This window comes from Erythrolamprus reginae, chromosome 4, assembly GCF_031021105.1.
Source record: "Erythrolamprus reginae isolate rEryReg1 chromosome 4, rEryReg1.hap1, whole genome shotgun sequence".
NCBI classification, from domain to species: Eukaryota; Metazoa; Chordata; class Lepidosauria; order Squamata; family Dipsadidae; genus Erythrolamprus; species Erythrolamprus reginae.
In genome coordinates, this window is record NC_091953.1 from 2,527,166 (window position 1) to 2,552,322 (window position 25,157).

A 25,157-nucleotide genomic window follows, 5' to 3' on the forward strand; every position below is an offset into this window, starting at 1 on the left:
GCCCACCACACAGTCCTATCAACACACATATCAACCTATTTCAGCTGTGACAGGTGTTAATAATGACAACCCCCAAGCCTCCCAGTAAAGGCAGGTCTTTGCAGCTTTCCAGGAGGACAATAGGGTGGAAGCAGTACCGACATCAGGGGAGAGTTGGTTCCATAGAGCCGGGGCAGCCAGAGAGAAAGCCCTTCCACATAGTCCCACCAACCTGCATTTAGTCAATGGGATCTTATCTGTTTCCGGGAGGTATGTGGCAGGAGACAGTCCCGTAAACAGTCTGGTCCAGGTTATCCAGAAAACCACAATGACACCCACAGGGAAGAGGAGTTTGACTCTTGTCATTCCCTCCTCACCAAGGAAGTAGCAAGCTTCCCCCCCCCCCGAAAAACTAGTTGCCCCAGTTTTTACCAGGGCACAAACCTGACAGCCGGCTGCTTAGGGCCAGGAGGAATGGACTGCAAAACTAAAAACGACCCCTGGCTTTACCACAAGGAGATCCTGACGATGAGAGGGATTAGCTTGGAAGGGACCCAAATTGAACGTGCCGGCCAGCTTCAGATTGTAAGTGCTGCAGCGAAGTCACGATTCCGAGCTGGGTGGGCCATTTGAGTTTCTAAAGACCCTTCACCTAACACAAAGGCAGTTCTAGTGGCCCAAGATTGTTGTAATCATAGATTTATAGGCACTGAAATTTGGGATGGAATATTGCTGGAGGGTGATGTTTTAGCCTAATTGGGTGCTGAATAAAACCTTATTCTTCCTCTATGAAAAGCAGCAAAATCCAGGCTGAGTAAACAAGTTGCAGAATCCATGACCACGTGGAAAATAATTTACTTGATATACAACATGAAGAAAACCTATAGCTAACTTCCATATAAGGAAATATATGCCTTACTCTCATTCCTTTGCCAATCACCGGTGAACACACAATCCAGGAAAAGGCAAAGAATGGAGCTTCCGTTAATTATCTAAAGGGAAGTCACGAGGAGGTTGCCTTATACAGTGCATGAGTGAATGGTAGTTGGGGGATGGCTTAATGTATGTGGCGTTTGCGAATTGGTTATTCTGTACCGTCAGGAAAAGTGAAATACAATAAAAGGAGCGATCTTGATTCAACCGAGGTCGTCTCATTGAGAGAAAACTTTCCATTGCTTCATTTTGATGTGGCAATCACAGCACACTGTGCCTTCCTAGAGGTCGGCCCACTGGGGAGGGGCAGTTTGCCTTTACAAGATGAAGTCCGAAATAGAGGACTACGTGAAAAGTTGTGCAACCCAAAAATTCCAGCTGTGAAAACCGCCAGGACTCTTGCAGCAAATGGCCGATCGATCCCAGGAAACCCTGGGAAGAGATAGCCGTAGACTTCCTAGTAGGTTTACCAGAGAGCAAGAGAAACACAGTAATGTGGAGTGCCATCAATTTGATGAAATATTGACTTGCTCTGGAAAGGACTGTTTGCACAGCAACACGGGGAGAATACAGGAGTTTCTACACGTTGGGTTTTTCCCATGCTTTTATTTTTGTTTAAAAGAAAACACTTTGAAAAGCATCTTTCGAGAGAGAAGTGCAAACGGCCAGATGTGGGATAGGAAGGAAAGATGTATGATAGAACAAAGCTTGCTGGTGCCCTTTTTCGCCTGGCCCTTTTGTAGTTATGGGGAATTCTTGGGGTCGAAGTCCACCCATGTAGATTGTGGGAGAATTGTAAAAGTTGGAAGTCCGCCCATGCTGGCTGAGAAAACCTGGAAGGATGGCTGGAATTGGCCACTGGGTCTGTCTCACTGCAGTTTGGCCGGAACCTCATCCAATTCTGGCTGGACCTTCAGTCGAATTCTGAAATCTTCCTCCGTGTGCTGAAGGAAAGAAACATTCCAAACATTTTGGTGTTGGATAATGCAGAATTATGGTTACTTAAGAATGCAGAATTATGTAAAAAGCTGTAAAACCTTTGTGTCCGAGGCTTAGGCCAAACTAACCCAGTGGTCCCCAACTCTTGCGGCTTGGCAACAGTTGGGGACTGTGGAGGGAGGGGAGAGAGAATTGGGCCTTGCAAGCAGCAGGCCAGCACACAGTGCAATATAATATTTATATTGAGGCTGCATTTGTGTATTATAGTTGGCTTTAAAAAACGAAAGCACCTTATAAATCAAGGGTTTATCAGATTGTGGTCTGGAGAATAGGAGGGTCCTTAGGAAATTGATGGCGTTCCCGAGGTTTGTTTACACACAGCCAGTTTTATATCCTTCTAGCTTTCAAGCACGATATTATGTAATCTAGTTGGTCATGAAACATCTGCAAGGAAACAACCCAGCACTTGAGAGCCCCAAGGATCCCTCGGTCCTCCTCCTCCTTTTTAAAATTGAGGTTAAATCTGATGGTTTTCATTATTTTATTCTTTAATGCAAAATGTTTCATTAAGAATCCACATACAGTGGTACTTCTACTTACGAATGCCTCTTCTCACAAACCATTTTCTACTTACGAACCCGAGCTGGCACCGCTGGGATGCTCTGCCTCTGGACTTCCGTTGCCAGCCGAAGCTTCTATCATTCTGCTGCAGGGATCTCCCTTTGTTTCCCTCCCCTGGGAATGCAGCCGAATCCCTGCAGAATGACAGGTGCTTCGGCCAGCAACGGAAGTCTGAAGGCGGAGCATCCCAGCGGCCCCGGCAAGCAAGGGGAAGCAAAGGGAAATCCCTGCAGCAGAATGACAGGCATTTCAGACAGATGGCAAGCATGAAATGCAGAGATTCCCAGCGGGGGGAAGCAAAGGGAGATCCCTGCAGCTGAATGACAGGCGCTTCGGCCGAAAACGGAAGTCCGGAGGCGGAGCATCCCAGCGGTGGCAGCAAGCGGGGGGGGGGGGGGGAGCAAACAGTGAGTTTTGGGATGGGTTTGCACGCATTATTTCCTTTTGCATTGATTCCTATGGAAAAAATTGCTTCTTCTTACAAACTTTTCTACTTACGCCCCTGGTCACGGAACGTTCTTCCCCAGAGTCTACGGAGAGGGGCGGCATACAAATCCAATAAATAAATAAATAAACAAGTAAGTAAGTAGAGGTATCACTGTACCTTGTTCACCAATGGACTCCTTCAGGCAGGTTATTCTGAACAATTTCCAAGAAAATAGGACTAAGGATTTCAGTCAGTTGTTTAATCTGGAGGAACGGAGAAGAATAATTTTCTAGAGGAAATGAGAAAAAAAATTCCTAGGATATGTGCATAAGTGCACCAGCATGCCTACGCTCTCTGTCCTAGTGTTCCCTTTCATTCGTCTCCATTTCATGTGTTCATAGTTATGTTTATACTTGTATCAGTTATCTAATACATGCTTAATAAAAATAAAATACAATAAAACAAACTCCCAATGTGCAACGTATTACCAGGGTCTACTGATTTTTATTTTTTAAAAACGTTGCCTGAAGATTTCCCACATTTTGTTGCAAAAGGGAAACTGTACAAAAATTAACCTAAAGAGTCCCCTGCTAGATTCTCATAAAAATAAATAAAACAATGCAAATAGTCCTCGACTTACCACCATTTCTTAAGTGACCATTAAAAGTTAGAAAAAAGGCTTGGGAGAAAAAGACCCCATTGCTCTCACTGTACTGTCACACAAGTTTTCAAGAAAAAGCTGCATAACCACAGCCACCCATCCTGATGTCATACTTACAGGCAGTCCTTGAATTACAACAATTCATTTAATGACCATTCTATGTAATGACAGCACTGAAAAAAGTGACTTTCAACCATTTTTTGTCGCTGCAGCATCCCCATGATCAAAAATATGGATGCTTGACAGCTGGCTCATGTTTATGATGGTTGCAGTCTACGGGGGTCATGTGATCCCGTTTCATGACCTTCTGACAAGCAAACTAGACCCGGAAAGTCAGATTCACTTACCGTGTTAATCAGTAAACTGCAGTGATTTATTTAGCTCTGGCAAGGAAGGTTGTAAAACAGGGTAAGATTAATTTAACAACTGCCTCGCTTAGGGACATTAATCTGAGGCTACACTCTAGCCCTAAGTCAAGGACTATTTTGGAAAATTAAACCAGAAGGCAACCTACCTGAATGACACGTGAAGGGCTGAAACGGCATAAACAAGGACTCCGATCTCCAGTAGGAAGTTGTCCTCTTGATACAGATGCAGAGAGGTCTCCTGCTATCCAAGGTGTGCCATTTCTTCTCTAGGGCATGAATTCAACTAGGGCAGGAGTCCAGTAAAATCAGTTTTTGTGCCCTGTGAAATACGGAGTTTACCTTTAGGAACTGAGGCGCCAAGCGCAGAATGACTATTGGGATGCAAAACACATAGATCCTAGTTGAGAGGGCTGCCAACTTGGAGATGCGTCTCGCCGAGGTGATAGTCACGAAAAACGAGGCCTTGCAGGTGAGGAAACGAAGGCTAGCAGGATGCAAAGGTCCCAAGGGCGTTGAAGAGAGAAACTGGAAGATTTCCCTGGTGGGATATTGTTGTACTGTTGGAGATTTTAAGTTAGTTGCGCCTCTGATAAAGCTGCGCACAATAGTGTGCCATGGGACTCGAGTTCCCCACAAGATAACACGGACAAAACAGCCACTTATTGGGTGATAAGGCCCTTGTCTAGTCCAGCCTATAGGAAGTCCAGGATTCAGGCCACCGATACTGAGAGGGGATTGATAGAGGCTTTGGAGTGCCAGGCACAGAAGCTTCTCCAGGTGGAATAATAAATTATGTCGGTAGATGGCCTATCAGCCAGGAAAGTTGTTCAGTTTCAGAGCCCTCCGCTCAAACGCAAAATGGTTAGTGCGAGACACTGAGGCTCTTGGTAGAGGCAGACTCCCAAACAGAGAGAGTCTGGACACAGACAGGTTGACTAGATCGATTAAATGTGGCCTCCTAGGCCAGTGGGGTGCCAACAGTATGATCTCCGCTCTCTCCACTAGTACTTTCCTGATTATTTCCCAGTACAGTACTTTCCTGGGAGGACGGGAAGCGGAGGAAAGGCATAAACCAGGCTATAGAATATGGAGCGTATTGATCCCTTCCACCCCTGGTGTTGCGAACAGTGAATACAACATGGGTAATTGGTTGTTTGACAGAGTCCAAGATTTGAGGGCCGAAACTTTCGGACAGTGTCTTGAACAGATCGGTGTGCAGATGCCATTCTGCATGGTCGGCTGTGGCTTGGTTGAGCCAGTCTGCCTGTACATTGGATGTTCCCAATATATGTTCTGTCGGCAAGGATAGAAGATGCCATTCTGCCCAGTGCCTCAAACTCTCAGCTTCTCACGAGAGACATGGGTTGGATGCCCCCTTGCTGATTAATATTGGCCTTGGTGGCTATGTTGTCTGTTAGGATAATTGCATGGAGATTTCTGGTAAGGCAGTGGGGACCACTGTACGTTCCTGCCATGCAAACATGCCCAGGAAATGATGGAGATGCAGGCCAGAATGTTGAGTAAGGGGATGACCAAAGGGCAGTGTTTGGCTCAATCGGATCTAGTTTGCCAGAGCCCTGATGTTCTCCTGGAGGTCCTGGGACAGGGAGAGTGTGCATGATATTTTGTCTATGTATGCTCCTAGGTCGGGGGTCAGCACCATGCAGCCCATTGGATAACACTGCCCCTCCCCTTCCTCCCTCCCCTGAGAAGGGTAACTGGGGCGGATGGAGACTCGCTCAACATTCCAGAGTGGAAACAAAGAGTTCCTCTACTTGCCTCTTCTTCTGGCCCTCGTTGGTGTTTTGTGCACCTCGGCCGCTGGGGATGATGCGCAACTTTCTTTGCCCCAGACAAAGCCTGAGGCACATCTCCCCATGTTCCTCTCAATGCCATTGGTGCTTCCTGCTCTTGCACTTAAAACTTAGCACGCTGCACTATGGGGGAGACGGCGCTCCCACCTTCTCCTCCTGGAGCCCATTATGATGCAGAGCATTGGATGCAGACCAATGTTTCAGCCACCGTCTTGGCATGTAGAAAAGTCACGCATCTGCCCAAAACGGCCGAACAGAGGCAAGCGGAGGGGCACTTCACTTCCGTTCTAGAATGTGGGGAGAGTCGGCATCTGCCGCCATTCTTCTCTTCTCAGGGCAGGGCTGGAGTGAGGGGGAATGGTGGCCGAGGGCGGGAGGGTCAGCCAGCCAAGAGAGGCACAGCTGGGGAACGAAAGAGCTTCATTTATCTGGGAACCTGAAATGATTTAAATATGGTAAAAAGCAACCAAATAAGAATATAATCAGAAAAGGGGGGGGGGGGGGAAACAATCACACAACCCTTGGTTCATTTTAGAAATAGTTCCAGAGGGAAAACACACACACACACACGCATACACAAATGAGAGGGAGAAAGATGAGAGAGATGAGAGCGTGGGAGAGAAAGAAAGAGATAGAAAAAGATAAGAGGGAGCTATTTAAAGGGAAACACCTGGAATCACAAAACCTAGTCAGGCGTAGCTGGGTCATGTGACTGGTTGCAGACCCCTGTCCTAGGAGGATTATGTTGTTGGTAAGAGAGAAGCAACTCTTGTTGCAATTGACTCAGAATCTGTGATCCTGAAGGACCCGGATTGTGAAGCATAGGTCCCCTGCAGCACAGAGGCAAGAGGAGGATTGGACCAATGTCGTCCAGATAGCACTGGATGCAAATAGGGATGGTTCTGGGGTGAGCCGAGAGCACTGTTGGGATCTTTGTGAATATTCTGGGTGTTGAAGATAGGCCGAATGTTTGGGCCTTATACTGTAGTACTGGTTTGCGTAGCAAAACCATTGAAATTGTTGCTGAGCCAGCAATATAGGGGTGTGTACGTATGCTTCCCTTAGATCTATCAACGTCAGGAAGTCACATTCCCAGATGCATTTTGAATCTCTTATATACCAGATGCTCGTTGAGTCTTTTTAGGTGGAGAATCATTCTCCACACACACACACACACACGGTCTTTGGGACTATAAACAGAATTAGAATAATTTATTAGATTTGTATGCCGCTCCAAGTCCACGGAGAGGGGCGGCATACAAATCTAATAAATTATTATTATGCCGCTGGACCTCTGGGACTGTCTGGATGGCTAGAATATCCAACAGGTGTTGGATTGCAGCTGCCATGAGGGATCTTCTTGTTTTGTTCCTTGAGAGAGGGCAATGAATAATGAACCTCGGGGGTGTAGAGAGAAATTAGAGAGCAAAGACTATTCGGATGATGTTTAGGACCGAGGCATTTGTGACTCTTTTTTCCCATTGTGCCGCAAAGAGACTTAGATGGCCACCAATGGGAGGGTTGGGTCTGCAGTCACTTGGATCACTGATGGAAGGGGCGCTTTCCGTTGCCTCGAAATGGCCGATTGGATTGGAACTGCTGTCTGCCCCTGCCTCTATAGCCAGGCCGATTGGATTGGCCACCACGTTGCTGAAAGTATGACCTCTGTGGTTGTGAGAAATCGTTTGTGGAGTCGGGTGCTTTAAAGGAAGGCTTTTGAAAGTAGGGTGCTGATCGCTGGTTTCCTCGTTTAGACATAGAGGGTAGGACTTTCTTTTGGTCATTGGTCTCTACCAGTAACGGCTCTAAGGCCTCTCCGAATAGCTTGCTACCTTTGTAGGGAGTAGAAGCTAACTTCCACTTGTAACTCATGTCTGCCTGCCAGTGACGGAGCCACAACAGCCGTCGGGCTTTCACAGATGAGGCGATGACTCTGGAAGCGAACTTGGCCGAGTTGAGTGTGGCATCTGCAGAGAATTCTGCCGCCGCTATCAGTTTCTTGATGTCCTGATGAGTGCGGAGGTCGGTGGCTGGGATTCTTGCTTGCATCTCTTTGAGCCAAAGCAAGGAAGTTCTATTGAAGAAGGAAGCAGACAGAGACGACTTAATCGCCCAGGCAGCTGCTAGATGGACTTTGCGGAGCGTCACTTCTGATCTCTTATCTTCTGCATTTAAGGCATCATCTGTGTCATTGGACATAAAGGTGGGGGAGGCTAAGGCCATCACGGGCCCGTCGATTGTTGGCATTTCTAATGCCGTAGTGAAATTTGAAGCCATGTTGTATAACTGCTTCTCCATCCCGCTCAGTGTAAGGTGCGACCCTGGTAGAGCCCAATCTCGCTGGACGACATCCATGAATAATTTTGGTGTGGGGATCTCCTCCTTCTCAATGGCAGGCTCTGAGAACACCAGGCTATTGGGCTCAGATAAGGCCAAGGAGGCATCTGATGTGGCTGGTTCTCCTATCCCAGCTGTGGCCTTAGCTTTGTAGAGAAGTGTCTTAAACAAGACGGGATTGAAGAGTCCTGTGAAGGCTGGGCGTTCTGCAGCCCCTCCTTCATCCTCATATAGCCTTGCCTCTGTTTGTTCCTCATCGTCCCAGAGGTTTTTTCGGCTATGAATGGAAGAGGCAGGGGAATGAAGAGCAAGTAAGTCCCTTGAGCTTTCGCGGACAGTAGGCTGCCCCTGGTGTAAGGTGTTGTCAGAGGCTGCCTGTTGCTTTTGTTGTATGCCTGCGGCAATACCCTGAGCAATAGCCTGTGAGATTATTAGTCTCATTTGCGGAGTAATTTCTGGCTCCTGTGTCTCCCTTGGGCGGAGTCCCGCCGCTGTAGGGGTGAAGGTAGCCTCTGAGGTAGGCTTTGCCCTCTTAGGAGCTGGTTCCGAAGCTCTTTCCTGTGGGAGTAGATTTGGACAGAAGGATTGTTAGAATTTTCATGATTGGGAAAGCTATGGTAACAAGTTCAGCCAATGACTAGACATAGCAACTAAGTCAGCCAATTAGAGCTTAAACACATCTGATTTTGTGCAGAGAACTGAAATAGAAATAGAGATATCTGTCTGCCTGGGCTTGTCTGCTGTGCTGAAATGAAACTACTCTGTCTGCTCTGAACTGTGAAAGGAAACTAACTGCTCTCTGCTGCCTTGTGTTTACTTGGAAGAACTACTTATTACAGTGCTCAAAAAATAAAGGGAACACTCAAATAATACATTCTAGATCTGAATGAATGAAATATTCTCATTGAATACTTTGTTCTGTACAAAGTTGAATGTGCTGACAACAAAATTAAATTGATTGTCAATCAGTGTTGCTTCCTAAGTTTGATTTCACAGAAGTTTGATTTACTTGGAGTTATATTCTGTTGTTTAAGTGTTTCCTTTATTTTGTTGAGCAGTATATATTATGTATATAAAGAAGCTAATGAATCCAACTGAATCAGTTATTTGTGTGTGCTTCTAATTTGACTTATGCAACAAACTCTTGACAGGTTATGGGCCCAGAGCACACAAAAGACTGAATTGTAATTTAAACTGTTAAAAGGAGAAACAAGGCAATGAAAGATTGCAGGGTGGCTATTGTTAAATTTAAGGAAAGCTCTGTATCCCTTTGGGGCAGAACTATATAATTTGGGCCGCAAAGATGGAATGTTTGCTGAAGGCCAAGGAGTTGTGGAATATAAATCCACCTCAGGCCTTAGCAGCTGCAGATTACAAGCAGCTTGATAAACCAATGTCTTATATCATCTTAAGTTTGGAAGATGAACAATTTCTCAATGTAGTTGGATTTGAAGACTGCACAGGAAGTCTGGCTGAAATTGAGAAGTGTGCATGTTAGTGTGTGCAGTATTGTGCAATTATCAAAAAAAAATCATGCAGAGGCTGACCAGGTGAACCGCTGGAAAGACATTTATTACAAATGCAAACTTTGCTTGTGGAGTTGGAATAGTGTGGAATAAATATTCCGGAGTCCCGAGAGGTGTTGTTAAACAGCTTTGACGGAACTTGGGACATTGTTTCTGCAATATCTGAATGTAAACCAGAGGAAGAATTGTGTTTTGGAGGCTTGTTTGATTATTGAGGCTTAAAGGCTTGTTTGATTATTGAGAGAACAGTTTACAAAGTTTAGAAAGAGGCAGGGGAAAAAAAACCCAAATTGGGGGCACAAGGAGCAGAGAGAGAAGAGCAGGAAGTTCCATAGACTGGCTCTCTCCAACAGACTTATCTGCAGAGAATGGTATTTCCCAGAGACGGAATGGAGTCTTCCAGACTATGGAGGATTCTGCTCTGAGCAGGTGATATTGGGGTAAAGCTGCTGACTGCTAATGTTGACTGCTAATTAGTTAATTAATAGGCTGTGGAGTGTCTATGAATGATGATCCATATGCCAGTGATGGCAAACGTTTATATGGTTGTGTGCCAAAAGTGTATCTGTGCACACCCATGAAATTGCGCACACATTCCAGCACCAACAATACAATGTGTCCCTCTGCGCATGCATACATGACTGCCCGCCCTGCACATTTCACACCCATGTGCAATGCACTCAGCCTCTTAGCCTGTTTTGGGCCTGGAAAGGCTGCTGCACGAAACTTTACCACATGAACTGTCTGCCGCTGCTTCTCAACCTCCTGCCAGCCTCGCGTTTGGGCAGCATTCGGCCAGGCGCTAAGGGAGGCAGGAACAGCTATTGTTTTAGCGATAAAAGCAAAACAATAGTGATTTCCAGGTCTGCTAGTTTTTCAGAGCAAAATTGGTACAGAATTGATGCACATTTTTGGAATGTTCGATTTAGTGATGGTGATCCACTTAGAGACAGTAACTCACTTAAGTGATGGCATCAGCGTTCAGGGAGAAGTTGAAAAAGATATGTAGCAAAAGAGGGTTAAAGCACAGGAGCAGTCAATACCAGGCAGATCAGAGCGATGGCAAACGGGGATTCCATCATTCTGTTAGTAAAGTTAATGTGTGCAATGTTGTTGTTATTATTATTATTATTATTATTTATTAGATTTGTATGCCGCCCCTCTCCAAGGACTCGGAGCGGCTCACAAGAAGAAAAGAAACAGTACAAATCCAATATTTAAAAAAATATTGTATGGTATGAGCCAAGGAACTATAATAAAATATTGGCATTATCTATAATAGAACAAGAACAGTGGAAAGAAGCCATGGACCAGGAAATGAAATCCATGGATGGATCTAAAGTGTTCACCTCTATGGCTTTCCCACAGTAGCAAGGATATAGGATGCAAGTGGGGTATACAAGAAAAAACCCCTACCCAATAAGGAGGTACAATATAAAGCAAGTTTAGTGGCACAAGGTTTTTCACAGATGAAAAATGCGCACTATGGTGAGGTATTGGCACCAACTGTAAAGAGTGAAAGCATTAGACTGGCACTAGCGTTGGGAGCCACACTGGGCTATAACTTTTGGCAATTTGACATAACCCCTGCATTCCTCAATGCTGAGTTAGAGGAAGACATTTGCATGGCACAAACACCAAGGAATGAAAGTTTTAAAAAAAGGCTAACAAGGTGTACAAATTGAACAACGCCATTTATGAGCTGAAGCAGCCAGAATTTGGAATATCAATTTTAGATAATAATGCATTGAAGGGGCTTGTTCTATCTCTGGCGCCACCTGGTGACCAAGATTAGTTAATCAGGCAGGCCGTCTGAAGGAACCCCAGTTGGAGGTTGTAACGGCCTTGGTAGAAAAGCGCGGGAATTGCAAGGTTCGTCCACTGGGGGGCTCTCTTGCCTGCGCGGCTCTGCCTCCCTTTCATGGCCCCCTCCACCTCCTCGGCCTTAGGCCGGATTCTGACCGCTGCTCTCGTGGGAGCCTTTTAGGGCGCGGGGGGGGGCGCTTTCTTGGGCCCCTGGGGGGGGGCTTGGGGGCTGCGGAATCCAGTCCTTCCCCACTCACGTTTCCCTGGCGGCTGTCTCCCTCCGCGGAAGGCTCCATTTCTGGGATCGGCTCGACTGGAAATGCTGCGGCTGCTGCCCGGCGAGTCTCCTCCGGAGCCCCGAGCAATAACTCCAGTCACCTCAGCAGGCCTGCGGGAGGTTCTAAGGGGAAGCGCCGGAGGAGGGCGGCCTTGCCGGTCAGACCGGGGAGCCTGCCTGTCCTCCCTTCCCCACTGAGCTGGAGAAGTGTGCGTGTGGGTGGGGGGTGTTGTTCTTAAATTCTCGGTTCTGAGGGAAGAAATATCAGAGCTGAGGAAATGGCGGCGCTGCGAGCTGAAGACGGAGTGGGAAATGGGGGAGGGGACAAGAGAGGCGTGGCTCCAGAGCCTTGATTGACAGGGTGCAAATAGCGGGAAGGGAGAATTAACCCATTCCTTTCCTTGAATTCTCCTCAGCACACTTGGAGTTGGAAGGGAGCAGGTCTTCTAGTCCAACCGCCTGGTTAGGCAGGATATCATTTCAGACAAATGTTTATCGACTCTTTTCTTAAAAAGCTGTTCCACTGATCAATTGTTCTCAGTCAGGAAATTTCTCCTCAGTTCTAAGTTGCTTCTCTCCTTGATTAGTTTCCATCCATTGCTTCTTGTTCTACTCACAAGTGCTTTGGATAATAACTTGACTCCCTCTTATTTGTGGCAAACCCTGAGGTATTGGAAGACTGCTATCATGTCCCCCCTGGTCCTTTTCTTTCTTCCTTCCTTGTTTCTTTCTGTATTTCCTTGTTTCTTTCTTTCTTTTGACTCCTTCTTCTTTGTGGCAACCCCTGAGATAGTAGAACACTGCTAACATGTCTCCCCTTGTCCTTCTTTTCATTAAACTAGCCATGTCCAATTCCTGCAACCATCTTAGCCTCCAGTCCCCTAATCCTCTTTGTTGCTCTTCTCTGCACTCTTTCTAGAGTCTCAACATCCTTTTTGCATCGTGGCGACCAAAACTGAATGCCGTATTCCAGGTGTGGCCTTACCAAGGCCTTATAAAGTGGTATTAACTCTTTGCGTGATCCAGCTGGGCAGGGCACTGCCGGTGCCTCCGCCCTGGAGCTACTGCTCGCCGCCATCCCCTGGCTACTACCTGGTGCCACTGCTGCAGGTGCCCTCCCGCTCCCACTGCTGGTGCACTCCCACCGGGCCCCAAAGGACACTTGCCGCCACCCCGCCAGGGAATCTCCAGCTGGGTGGGGCGCTGCCAGTGCCTCCGCCTTGGAGCTCTTGTTTGCCGCTGCCATCCCCAGCTACTACCCGGTGCTGCTGCTGCCGCTGCCTTCCCGCCAGTTTCCAAAGGACACTTGCCGTAGCCAGGTGGCCAGTGCTGGTGCCGGTGCCTCCGAGCTGGAGCTCCCGCTCGCAGCCGCCACCCCCGGCTACTGTCCGATCCCGCTGTTGCCAGCACTCTCCTGCTGGGCCCCAAAGCTCATCTGCCACTAACAAGGAAGGCGCGAAAAAGGAGGCACTGAAGAATGAAGCTCAGTTTCTGGTCTCGGAAGCTGAGCTGAGCTGCACACCTGACCATTCTCGCGGCACACTGGTTGAAAAACAGAGCTAAACATACTAAAAAGCAGAGACATCATCCTGCCAACAAGTGTGTATAGTCAAGGCTATGATTTTCCCAGTTGCAATGGATGGCTGTGAAATTTGGACAAGAACAGCTGAGAAGCAAAGAATGGAGGCCTTTTAACTATGGTGCTATCTAACCGACTAACAGTTAAATGGGGTGAATGGAAGAGGCAGACAGAAGTGACTTCCAAACAACAGCTCTTTATTTGGCAACTATTTATAATCCAGTAGTCTCTCTTTAACAGCCAGCCCTTTTATAGGGAGCTGCCAGTGTCTAGCCAATCAGCAGTCAGTATTTTCCCTCCAAAATGGAGGACCTGACTGGAACTTACATGTGCCTAATGGACTCAGAGGCATTTTAGAGAGCGCTTGGGGATTTTCTGGACTTGCTTACACACAATCCGGCAGTCACTGGTAAGGTCCTGGAATATGGCCTCAGGAGAGGCTCTTGACCGGATTGCGCCTTTGCAACCTATCTGTGGTAATAGACTCAGGAAAGCTTCTTGGTTTACCGAGGAGCTCCAGGGGAATGAAACGCCAGAAGAGACGTCTGGAGCTGCATTGGAGGTCCACTAAATGTAGATCAGACCAAACACTGTTAAGATCTTACATTATGACTTAGGTAGTGACGATCAAGGCGGCAAGATCTTCCCATCTTTCCACCGTGATTGCATCTGCGGAACTTGCCTAGCCGCCCTGTTTGGGGTGACCCGCTCCTTCCTTGACACGGGGGAAGTGGTGGAGCCTTTGCAGGGGAGAGCTGAGGAATTTAATCAGTTTTTCATGGACAAAATTGCTCAGATCCGGATCGACCTTGACAGCATCAACTGAGATGACTGGGGCAAATCTTAGTCCAGTTGTATGAGACGTGTTTGAACTTGCAATGCCTGATGTGAATAAAGCCATATGGGCTGTGAGCTCCTCCACCTGCTCATTGGACCCATGTCCCTCTTAGCTGGGTTCGACCAGTCGGGGTGACACAAGGCTGGATCCAGGCGGTTAACGCTTCCTTGAGGGAGGGATTCTTTCCGCCTCTATTGAAAGAAGCGGTTGTGCGGCCTCTCAAGACGCCTTTGCTGGATCCAGCTATCTTAAACAACTACCATCTGGTCTCCAACCTTCCCTTTTATGCCGATTGTGTAAACCGCTTAAAGAGGGTTGTAAAAACACTATGAAGTGGTATATAAGTCTAAATCCCATTGCTAAATACTATAACATCATTTTTCAAGATGAAAAGGAGTACAGGTAGTCAATTTACAACAGTTCATTTCGTGACCATGCAAAGTTGCAGTAACACTGAGAAAAGACTTAGGACTATATTTCCACTTAAAATATTGCAGCATTCCCATGGTCGCGTGTTCAAAATCCCAACACATGGCGACTAGTTTACATTTGTGACAGTGTCCCGGGGTGACATGATCAGCTTTTGAGACCTCCTGGCAAGCAGTGGGTAAAGCAGATTCACTTAATAACTACATCACTAACTTAATTGCAGTGATACCCGCTGCACACTCCCCTGCACCGCCTCCCACGAAAGCTACTTGAAGCCTGGGGAGGGTGAAAAATGACCCAACAGGCCTACTGGAAGTTCAGAAATAAACTTCTGGTAGGCCTGGTGGGCCGTTATTGCCTTCCCCAGACTTCAGGAAAGCCTCCAAAGCCTGTGGATGGTGAAAAATGGACCCAACAGGCCTACTAGAAAGTCTTCAGGGGGCTTTCCTGAAACCTGTGGAGGGTGAAAAACGGACCCAATGGGACTACTGGACTTTAGGCCTGTTGGGTCTACTTTTTGCCACCCCTCTGGAGGCTTTCCTGAAGCTTGGGAAGGGTGAAAACGGCCTCCCCCAACCCTCCGTAAGGGCAAAAATCAGTTGCCCTCTGCGCACATGTGCACTGGAGCTGACACAGGGCAACACCTCGTGTGCCCTCAGATATAGCTCCATTTGCCACCTGCATCACGCTTGCCATAGGTTCGCCATCACGACCCTATACCACTTGGGACGAATGGTTGTCCAACATTTTCTTAAATCGTCCAATGTTGGAACACTCAGGGTCCCGTCGACTAAACAATGCCGTCTGGCGGGTCCCAGGGGAAGAGCCTTCTCTGTGGCGGCCGTGACCGTCTGGAACCAGCTCCCCCGAGATTAGAATTGCTCCCACCCTCGCCTTTCATAAACTCCTCAAAACCCACCTCTGCCGTCAGGAATGGGGAAACTGAAATAACTTCCCCAGGCCTATATTGTTTATGTATGGTGTGTTGTGTGCATGTTTTTTTTTATTTTGGATTTTTAGTTTAAATTATTAGATTTGTATTACATATTGTTTTGCTACTATTGTTGTGAGCCGCCCCGAGTCTACGGAGAGGGGCGGCATACAAATTTAATTAATAATAATAATAATACAGTAATAACTTCTGAAGGCAAGCTAGTTAACTGTCCTCATTATCAGAAAATTCTCCTTAATTCCAGATTACTTCTCTCCTTGATTAGTTTCCAACTGTTGCTCCTTGTCCTGCCTTAAAGGGGGTTAGAATAGGCGGGCCTTCTGTATCGCAGCCCCTCAAATATTGGAGGATTGCGATCATGACACCCCTGGTGAAACAATTGATCCCCATCTATAAAAGCAGCCGTTTCAAATACTCGTGCTTTGAAAAGACAAGGCTGTGAAAAGGATCCTAGCAGCAGCCTTCTCTGGAGGATAAAAGTTCCCTGTACTAATTTGCTGCTAGGGTAGAGGAATAATTCAGTGTCTGTAGTGGACCAAGAATTGGGCAGATAGAATCACTTTCAGGGCCCAGACGCTGAAATGTCGGCTTGCCCTGGAAAGGACCGCTTGGACAGCAGCACGGGGAGAATGCAAGAGTTGCTACGTGTTGGGTTTTCCTATGCTTTTATTTTTGTTTTTAAAAAAACCACTTTGAAAAGCATCTTTTGAGAGAGGTGCAAGCAGCCAGATTATGGGGTGGGACAGGAAAGTTGTGCGATAGAACCAAGATTACTGGAACCCTTTTCCTCCCGATCCTTTTGTAGTTATGGGGAATTATGGGAGTTAAAAGTCCATCCATGTAGATTGCGGAAGATACTGTGGGAGTCCACCCATGCTGGCTGAGGAACCTTTAGAAGGATGTCTGGAAGCGATGGAAAGCATAATCGGTCACCAGGCCCGTCACACTGCAGTTGGGCTCAAAGCTCATCCAGTTCTGGCCGGACATTCAGTCGAAGGCTGAAATCTTCCTCCGTGTGCTGAAGGAAAAAAATAATCAGAACACTTATTTATTTATTTCTTGGATTTGTATGCCGCCCCTCTCCGAAGACTCGGGGCGGCTAACAGCAATAACAAGACAGCATACAATAATAATCCAATACTAAGAACAATTAAAAACCCATTATTATAAAAACCAAACATACATACAGACATACCATGCATAAAATTGTAAGGGCCTAGGGGGAAAGAGTATCTCAGTTCCCCCATGACTGGCGGCAGAGGTGGGTTTTAAGTAGCTTACGAAAGGCAACGAGGGTGGGAACAATTCTAATCTCTGGGGGGAGTTGGTTCCAGAGGGCCAGGGCCGCCACAGAGAAGGCTCTTCCCCTGGGCCCTGCCAAGCGACATTGTTTAGTTGACGGGACCCGGAGAAGATCCACTCTGTGGGACCTAACTGGTCGCTGGGATTCGTGCGGCAGAAGGCGGTCCCTGAGATAATCTGGTCCGGTGCCATGAAGGCTTTATAGGTCATAACCAACACTTTGAATTGTGACCGGAAACTGATTGGCAACCAATGCAGACTGAGGAGTGTTGGTGTAACAAGGGCATATTTGGGAAAGCCCATGATTGCTCTTGCAACTGCATTCTGCACGATCTGAAGTTTCCGAACACTCTTCAAAGGTAGCCCCATGTAGAGAGCGTTACAGTAGTCGAGCCTCGAGGTGATGAGGGCATGAGTGACTGTGAGCAGTGAGTCCCGGTCCAAATAGGGCCACAACTGGTGCACCAGGCGAACGCCCCCCTCGCCACAGCTAAAAGATGTTTCTCTAATGTGAGCTGTGCCTTGGGCCTTAGACAATGCAGAATTACGGTTACTTAAGAAAGATGTAAAACCTTTATACCCAAGCAGCTTTACTTCACTTAAGCCAGTGGTCCCCAGCTGTTGCAGCTTGGCAGCCCAGGTGTGCAGGGAGGGGAGAGAGGAATTGGGCTTTGTGATCTTGTGCAATTGAAGCTGCACACTTCCACTCCAGCTAGCCACTTGTGCGGTCCAATTCCGAACAGGCCACAGGTGAGTGGAGGGCTGTGGGTTGGGGACCACTGACCAAAGCAATATATTTATCAGATACTGAGGCTGCATTTATGCATTATACTCGGCTTTAAAAAGAATGAAAGCATTTTATAAGATTTATCAGGGATTTATCAGATTGTGGTCTGGAGAATTCGAAGGTTCCTTAGGAAATTCAGAGCATTCCCCTAAGAGGTTTGTTTACACAAAGCCAATTTTATATCCTTCCAGTTTTGAAGCACTGATGATGTAACCTAGTTGGAGTATGAAACGTCTGCAAGATAACAACCCAGCTCAGAGAACACCATATCCCTCGGTCATCGTCCTTGCTTAATTATTGAGGTTAAATTAATTGATGGTTTTCATTATTTTATTCTCCAATTTAAATATTTCATTAAGAGCCCACATTCCTTTCACTAATAGATGGACTCCTCCGGGCAGGTTTTTCTGAATAATGTAAAGGAAATAGGACTAAAGGTGGCAGTGAATTGTTTAATCTGGAGAAATGGAGAAGAATCATTTTTCCAGAGGAAGAGACAAAACAAATTCCGAAGAGGTCTTGAAGCCTGCCTATCATCCCTGGCCTAATGTTCCCATTTATTCATCTCCATTTTATGTATGTTTATACTTATATCTGTTATCTAATAGACGATTCATGAAATAAAATAGAAATAAACAAAAAATAAATTAGCAATGTTCAACATATTACCGTGGCCCATTGATTTGATTTATTTTATGCTACCTGAAGATTTTCCACACTTTTTGTTGCAAAAGATAAGCTGTACAAAAATTAACCTAGAGCCTTCTGCTAAATTGTTGTAAAAATAATAAAACAATACAAATAGCCCTCAACTTACCATTTGTTAAGTGATCATTAGAAATTAAAACGGCCCTGGAAAAAAAGATGACTTGCAAGAAAGAGCCAATGCTGTCACTGTATCATCATTCAGATGGCTTCCAACAAAAAGCCAGAGGACCACCGACAGTCATCTTGACGTCAAGCTTACAGGTAGTCCTCAACTTACAACAGTTGATTTAATGACCTTTTGAAGTTACGACAGGACTGGAAAGTGACTTTCGACCATTTTCCACCACTGCAGCATCCCCAGTCACATGATCCAAAATTAAGACACTTGGCAGCTGGCTCACACTTATGATGGTCACAGTGTACAGGGATCATGTGATCTCCTTTCACTACTTTCTGACAAGCAAAATTGATGGGGAAAGTCAGATCCACTTAACAACTCCAGTGATTCACTTAGCTACGGCAAGAAAGGTTGTAAAACTGGGCAAGATTATCTTAAGAACTGCCTCACTTAGCAACAGGAATTTGGGGCTACATTGTGGCCATAAGTCGAGGAATGACTATATTTTTGAAAATTAAACCAGAATTAAACCTACCTGAACGACACATGGAGGGCTGAAATGACACAAACAAGGCCCCCGATCTCCAACAGGAAGTTGTCCCCTTAATATAGATGCGGAGAGCACTCATGTCCAAGGTGTGCCATTTCCTCTCAAGGACATGAGTTGGGACAAGGGCAGAGGTCCGGTGAAATTAGTTCCTGTGCCGTGAAATACGGAGTTGACCTTGAGTAGGAAAGAAGGGTCCAAGCGCAGAATAACTCTTGTCAGAATGGAAAACTCATAGATCCCTCTTTATGAGAGATCTGCTAACTTGGAGATGCGTCTGGCCAAGGTAATAGCCATGAGAGAGGAGGCCTTGAAGGTGAGGAAACGAAGGCTGGCAGAGTGCAATGATTTGAAGTGTGCAGAAGAGAGAAAATGGATGGTATGTATTTCCTAGTTGGGATACTGGTGTACCGTCAGAGATTTTAAGTTAGTTGTGCCTCTGATAAAGCTGCAAACAATAGAATATGGTGCAAGGGATTCGAGTTCTCATCAAGATAACATGGATGACAAGGTGGCTACTTATTGGATGATATGCCCTTGTCTAGTCCAGCCTGTAGTACCTCCAGGATTTTTAGCCACCGATACTGAGAGGGATCAATAGAGGCGCAGACGGTTCTCTAGGTGGAATCATAAATCCAGTTGGTAGATGGCCCCATCACTCAGCCAGGGAAGTGTCCAGTTTCAGGACCCTCTGCTCAAATTTGAAAGGGTTAATTTGAGACGCTCTGGGTGGAGGAAGAGTCCCTGAGAGAGATCTTGTCTGGTGGGATCCTCTAGGGTCTGGACACCGATAGGTCGACTACATCAGCCAAACATGGCCTCCTCGGGCAGGGAGGGGGGAACAAGAGTAGGATCTCCAGTCTCTCCGCCAGTACTTTCCCGATTACCCCTGGGATGAGGGGGAGCAAAGGAGAGGCCTATAGCAGCCACCGGGGCCATGGAATGGGAAGTACAATGACCCCCTTTCAATCTTGGAATTACAAACCAGGCATAGAACCTGGGTAACTGGTTGTTTGACGGAGTGAATAGCTCCAAAATTGGAGAGCCGAACCTTTCAGTATCTTTAACAGATTGGTTTGCGCCAATTTGCAGTCAAATGTGGCTGAGCCAGTCTGCCTGTACACGGGATGTTCCCAAAATATGTTCTGCCCGCAGGGATATATGCCATTCCAGGCTTCTTGAGGGACCTGGTCTGGGTGCCCCATTGACAATTAATATGGGCCTTGGTGGCTACGTTGTCTATTAAGACAAAAACCTGGGAGATTTCTGGTAAGGCAGGAAGAACCACTATAAGGCACAGGCATGCAAAAACGGAGATGCAGGATATCATCTTGCCTAAAGGCCGTGAGAGGAGGACCAAGGGCACTGTGTTCAGCATCATCAGATCCGGTTCACCAGAGCCCTGATGCTGTCCTGGGGAGACTGCATTATGTTGTGTCTATTTATGCTCACAGCTCGGGGGTCAGCAATGTGCAGCTCTTGGGCCTTCTCCTGTGGCTCCATCAGATGATACCATCATTGGGTAGCACCTCCCCTCCCTCCTCCCCTGCCCTGAGAAGGGCAACTGCAGCGGATGGAGACTTACTCCATAGCTTCCCTTTACTTGCCTCTTGTTCCAGCCCTTGTAGGTGTTGTGCACACCTTGGCCGCTGTGGGAGATGTGCAACCTTTTCCATCCCAAGGCAATGGCTGAGGCATGTCTCCCTATATTCCTCTTGCTGTCTCCATGCTTACTGCTCTTGCAATTAAACTTAGCGTGCTAGGGAATAGAGTGGGGGCATCCCCTCCTCCTGGAGCCCAATACGATGTGGAGCATCAGTTGCAGCCAGGCTGACCAGTGTCTCAGGGCAGGGAAAAGCTAGGCATCGGCCAACAAGGGCTGGAAGAAGAGGCAAATAAAGGGGTCCTTTGTTTCCACTCTGGAATATGGAGTGAGTCACCATCCACCACTGCCCCTCTATTCTCAGGGCAGATGAGGAGTGAGGGGAAGCGATGAGCGAGAGGGTGGCAGCCCACCCACAGGGAGGCACGGCAGAGGGACAAAAAAAATCTTCATTTATCTGGAGACCTGAAATGACTCGGTTTAAATAATCTGGTAAAAAGCACCCAAAAAAAGAAAGAACATGATCAGGAAAAACAAAACCACCAAACCTCGGACGTTTTTAAAAATTCAAGAGGGAACATACACACACAAACACACACACACACGAGAGAGTAAGAGAGGGAGAAAGAAAGCTGAGAGATTGGCAGAGAGATGGAGAAAATGAAAAAGAGGGAGAGGGAGAAAGATAAGGGAAGGGAGAAAGATGAAAATGAGAGGAAGAGATGAGAGAAAAAGAGAATAAGAGAGAAAACTGTTTAAAAGAAAATACCTGGAGACCCAAAACCAGGATAGGCATGGCTGGGGGGAGGGAGTGTAATAGGACTACGTGGGAGAGTGATGCCGATTTGGCCACGCCTACACATTTTATGGTTCCCAGTGTTTTCTTTTCTGTGGGAAACAGGTCCAAATGACTCTTGGACCTGTTTCCTGTCCTAGGTGGAGTATCTTGCTGGTAGGAGAAAAGTGGCTCTTGTCATAGTTGACTGAGAATCCGTGATCCTGAATGGCCCGGTCGTGAAGTGGAGGTCTTCTGTCGCCTGAAGGGGAGACGGAGATTGGTTGCACATGGCATCCCAGCATTGGATGTGAACAAGGATGGTTCTGAGGCGAGTCAGGAGCATTGCTACGATCTTTGCAAATGTTATGGGTGCTGAAGATAGGGCAAATGGGTGGGCACTGTACTGGTAGTGCTGGTTCATGTAGGAAAACCATAGGAATCGTTGGTGAGCTGGTAATATAGGGATGTGTAGGTATGTTTCCCTTAGATATATTGACATCAGGAAGTCACCCTCCTGGATGCTCTCCAGGATGGACTGGAGGTATTGAATTTTGAATCTCTTGTATATCAGATGCCTGTTGAATATTTTTAGATTGGTCCTCTGGAAATGGCTGGAAGCCACAAATGTTCAACAGGTTTTAGACTGTAGCTGCGATGGGGGAACATCTTGTTCTGTTTTTTCAGATGGGGCAGCAAATAAAGAATCTTGGAGGTGCAGAGAGAAAGTTGACAGCAAAGGTTATTTGGATGGTGTTTAGGACCCAGGCAGTTGTTTCCTCCCATTGTGACAGGAAGAGACTTAGATGGCCACCAATGGGAAGGCTGGATCTGCAATTATTTGGAGGGACGGGTTCCATTGCCTCGAAATGGCCGATTGGATTGGAACTGCTGTCTGCCCCTGCCTCTAAAGCCAGGCCTTTCAAAGTAAGGCTTCCGGTCAGAATGGGGTAGGACTTTCTTTTTGTCTTTGGTCTCTACCAGTAAAGGCTCTAAGGCGTCTCCGAATAGCTTGTCACCTTTGTAGGGAGAAGAAGCCAACTTCCACTTGAACTTCATGTCTGCCTGCCAGTGACGGAGCCACAGCAGTCGTCGGGCTATCACGGATGAGGCGATGGCTCTGGAAGCGAACTTGGCCGAGTTGAGTGTGGCATCTGCAGAGAATTCTGCGGCCGCTACCAGCTTCTTGATGTCCTGATGAGTGCGGAGGTCGGTGGCTGGGATTCTTGCTTGCATCTCTTTGAGCCAAAGCAAGGAAGTTCGATTGAAGAAGGAAGCAGACAGAGACGACTTAACCGCCCAGGAAGCCACTTGATGGGATTTGCGGAGCGTCACTTCTGCTTTCCTATCTTCTCCACCTAAGGCATCATCTGTGTCATTGGACACGAAGGTGGGGGAGGCTAAGGCCACCACAGGCCTATCAATTTTTGGTACTTGCAACACTTCAGTGAGATTCAGGGCTACATTATATAACTGCTTCTCCCTCCCGCTCGCTGCATGGTGTACTGATGTTTGAGCCCATTGTCGCTGGACGACATCCAGGAATAATTTTGGGGTAGGGATCTCCTCCTTATCAATTGCAGGCTCTGAGAATACCAGAATATTGGGGTCAGATAAGTCCAAGGACGTATCTGCATCTGCTCCTACCCCAGCTGTGGTCTTGGCTTTGTAGAGAAGTGTCTTAAACAAGGCAGGGTTGAAAAGTCCTGTGAAGGCTGGGCGGTTTGGAGCCACTCCATCCTCAGATACCATTAGCTCTTTTTGCTCTTCATCACCCCAGAGGGATTCTGGGGTGTGTATGGAAGAGGCAGGACAATGAGGCCTCTGAGGAACAGGTAAGTCCCGTGAGTTATCAGAAGCAATAGACTGCCCCTGGTTGGTAGGGGCTGAGGAGGCTGCCTGTTGCTTTTGCTGTATGCCTGCAGCAATGCCCTGAGCAATGGCCTGTGAGATAATTAGTCTCATTTGTGGCGAAATTTCTGGCTCCTGTGTCTCCTTTGGGCGGACTCCCGCTGCTGAAGGAGTGGAGGGAGCCGCTGTGGTTGGCTTTGCCCTCTTAGGAGCCGGCTCCCCATCTCTGTCCTGTGGGAGTGGAGTTGAAACAGAAGGAAGCTCATTGTCTTCTTTCATTGAAAGCTGTGGCTCAGAAAGTTCTTCTCTGGCGCCACCTGGCGACTGAGATTGGGTAGCCGTCTGAAGGACCTCAGTTGGAGGTTTTAACGGCTGCGGTAAAGAAGCGCGGGAACTGCCAGGTTCGTCCACTGGGGGGCTCTCTTGCCTGCCTGGCTTTGCCTCCCCTTCGGCCCCCTCCACCTTCTCGGCCTTAGGAGCCTTTTTGGCCGCTGCGGCCTTTGGCCGGATTTTGGCCACTGCTTTTGTGGGAGCCGTTTTGGGCACGGCGGGGCCTTTCTTGGGCCCCTGGGGGGGCTTGGGGGCTGCGGAATCCAGTCCTTCCCCACTCACGTTTGCCTGGCGGCTGTCACCCTGCGCGGAAGGCTCCATTTCTGGGATCGTCCCGATTAGAAAAGCTGCGGCTGCTGCCAGGCGAGTCTGCTCCGGAGCCCCGAGCAGTGACTCCAGTCACCTCAGCAAACCTGCGGGAGGTTCCAACGGAAAGAGCCGGAGATGTGCGGCCTTGCCGGTCAGACCAGGGGGGGGCTGCCTGTCTTCCCCCCACGCTGGGCTGGAGCTCCTTCTCGGAGCAGTGTGTGTGTCGGGAGCGGGGGGGGGAGTATTCTTAAATTCTCGGTTCTGAGGGAGAAAAGATCAGAGCTGAGGAAATGGCGGCCGTGCGAACTGAAGACAGAGTGGGAAATAGGGGAGGGGACAGGAGAGGCGTGGCTACAGGAGCCTTGATTGACAGCGAGCCGGAATGCAGAGTTAACCCATTCCTTTCCTCATGGAGGAGAATGGCTGCTCTTCCTCCCAAATCCAGAAAGGGGGTCCTTAAGCCCCTTGTGGCTTGAGTAGATGGGAATTGTAGTCTTTAAAAGGGATCGGTTGCCTCAGTTTCTTCTCTGCCTTCGACATCCACATCCAGAAGGCTAACGGACTAATGGATCTAAAGACAAGCCCAGGCAGTTAAAAGCCATTATGGCATGGGATGAATGTATTCCAGTGTTTCCCAACCTTGGCAACTTATTTTTTTTTTTTTAATTCTTTGTTCAATATACAATACATATGGAAGAGAATAGACATTAAGTAATATATATATAAAGATAGAAAGTAAAAAAGAAGAGAAGTAGATGGGAGGGAGAGTATATATGAGATAAGGAGAGAATATATATGAGATATATATATATATATTATAGATAGATAGATAGATAGATAGATAGAAGGATGGATGGATGGATGGATAGATAGATAGATAGATAGATAGATAGATAGATAGATAGATAGATAGATAGATAGATAGATAGATAGATAGATAGATAGATAGATAAGGAGAGAATATATATGATATATAAGATAAGGGAAGAATTCCCCTACTGGCTGGGGAATTCTGGGAGTTGAAGTCCAGATATATTCAAGTTGCCAAGGTTGGGAAACACTGACGTATTCAATGTGATAGTATGTAGGTGACAGTTTGGTTTTAAAATGTTTAGCTTTTTAAAGATAATTTTTAACTTTATTCTATCAACTGGCTTAGAAATGTTTTATATATTGTATCTTTTTATCAAAATGTTGTAAGCCGCCCCGAGTCCACGGAGAGGGGCCGCATATAAGTCCAATAAATGAATAAATAAATTGTAGTCCAAGATAACGCTGGATTGCCTCATTGTTTTTTCTCTCTTGGACTCCTGCACTCAGAAGGTTGGGATTGACGGACTC

At 47.1% G+C, this 25,157-nt stretch overlaps 2 protein-coding genes across 4 annotated transcripts; both read right to left on the reverse strand.

Annotated features, from left to right (window-relative positions):
• Positions 1 to 1,503: 1,503 nt before the first annotated feature.
• Positions 1,504 to 12,021, reverse strand: LOC139166210 (uncharacterized). 2 transcript variants are annotated; one of them, XM_070749464.1, is made up of 4 exons: positions 11,669 to 12,021; positions 4,075 to 8,637; positions 3,077 to 3,162; positions 1,504 to 1,856 (listed from the first exon to the last, which is right to left on the reverse strand). In XM_070749464.1, exons 1-2 carry the CDS (start codon positions 11,705 to 11,707, stop codon positions 7,285 to 7,287), a joined length of 1,392 nt encoding a protein of 463 aa, XP_070605565.1. In that variant the 5' UTR covers positions 11,708 to 12,021; the 3' UTR covers positions 1,504 to 1,856; positions 3,077 to 3,162; positions 4,075 to 7,284. The 2 variants fall into 2 exon arrangements, with proteins under 2 accessions (XP_070605565.1, XP_070605564.1); XM_070749463.1 differs by having other exon boundaries at positions 3,077 to 3,188.
• Positions 12,022 to 16,134: 4,113 nt separating this feature from the next.
• Positions 16,135 to 24,141, reverse strand: LOC139166211 (titin-like). 2 transcript variants are annotated; one of them, XM_070749467.1, is made up of 2 exons: positions 21,321 to 24,141; positions 16,135 to 16,504 (listed from the first exon to the last, which is right to left on the reverse strand). In XM_070749467.1, exon 1 carries the CDS (start codon positions 23,826 to 23,828, stop codon positions 22,164 to 22,166), a length of 1,665 nt encoding a protein of 554 aa, XP_070605568.1. In that variant the 5' UTR covers positions 23,829 to 24,141; the 3' UTR covers positions 16,135 to 16,504; positions 21,321 to 22,163. The 2 variants fall into 2 exon arrangements, with proteins under 2 accessions (XP_070605568.1, XP_070605566.1); XM_070749465.1 differs by having other exon boundaries at positions 18,937 to 23,920.
• Positions 24,142 to 25,157: the final 1,016 nt, after the last annotated feature.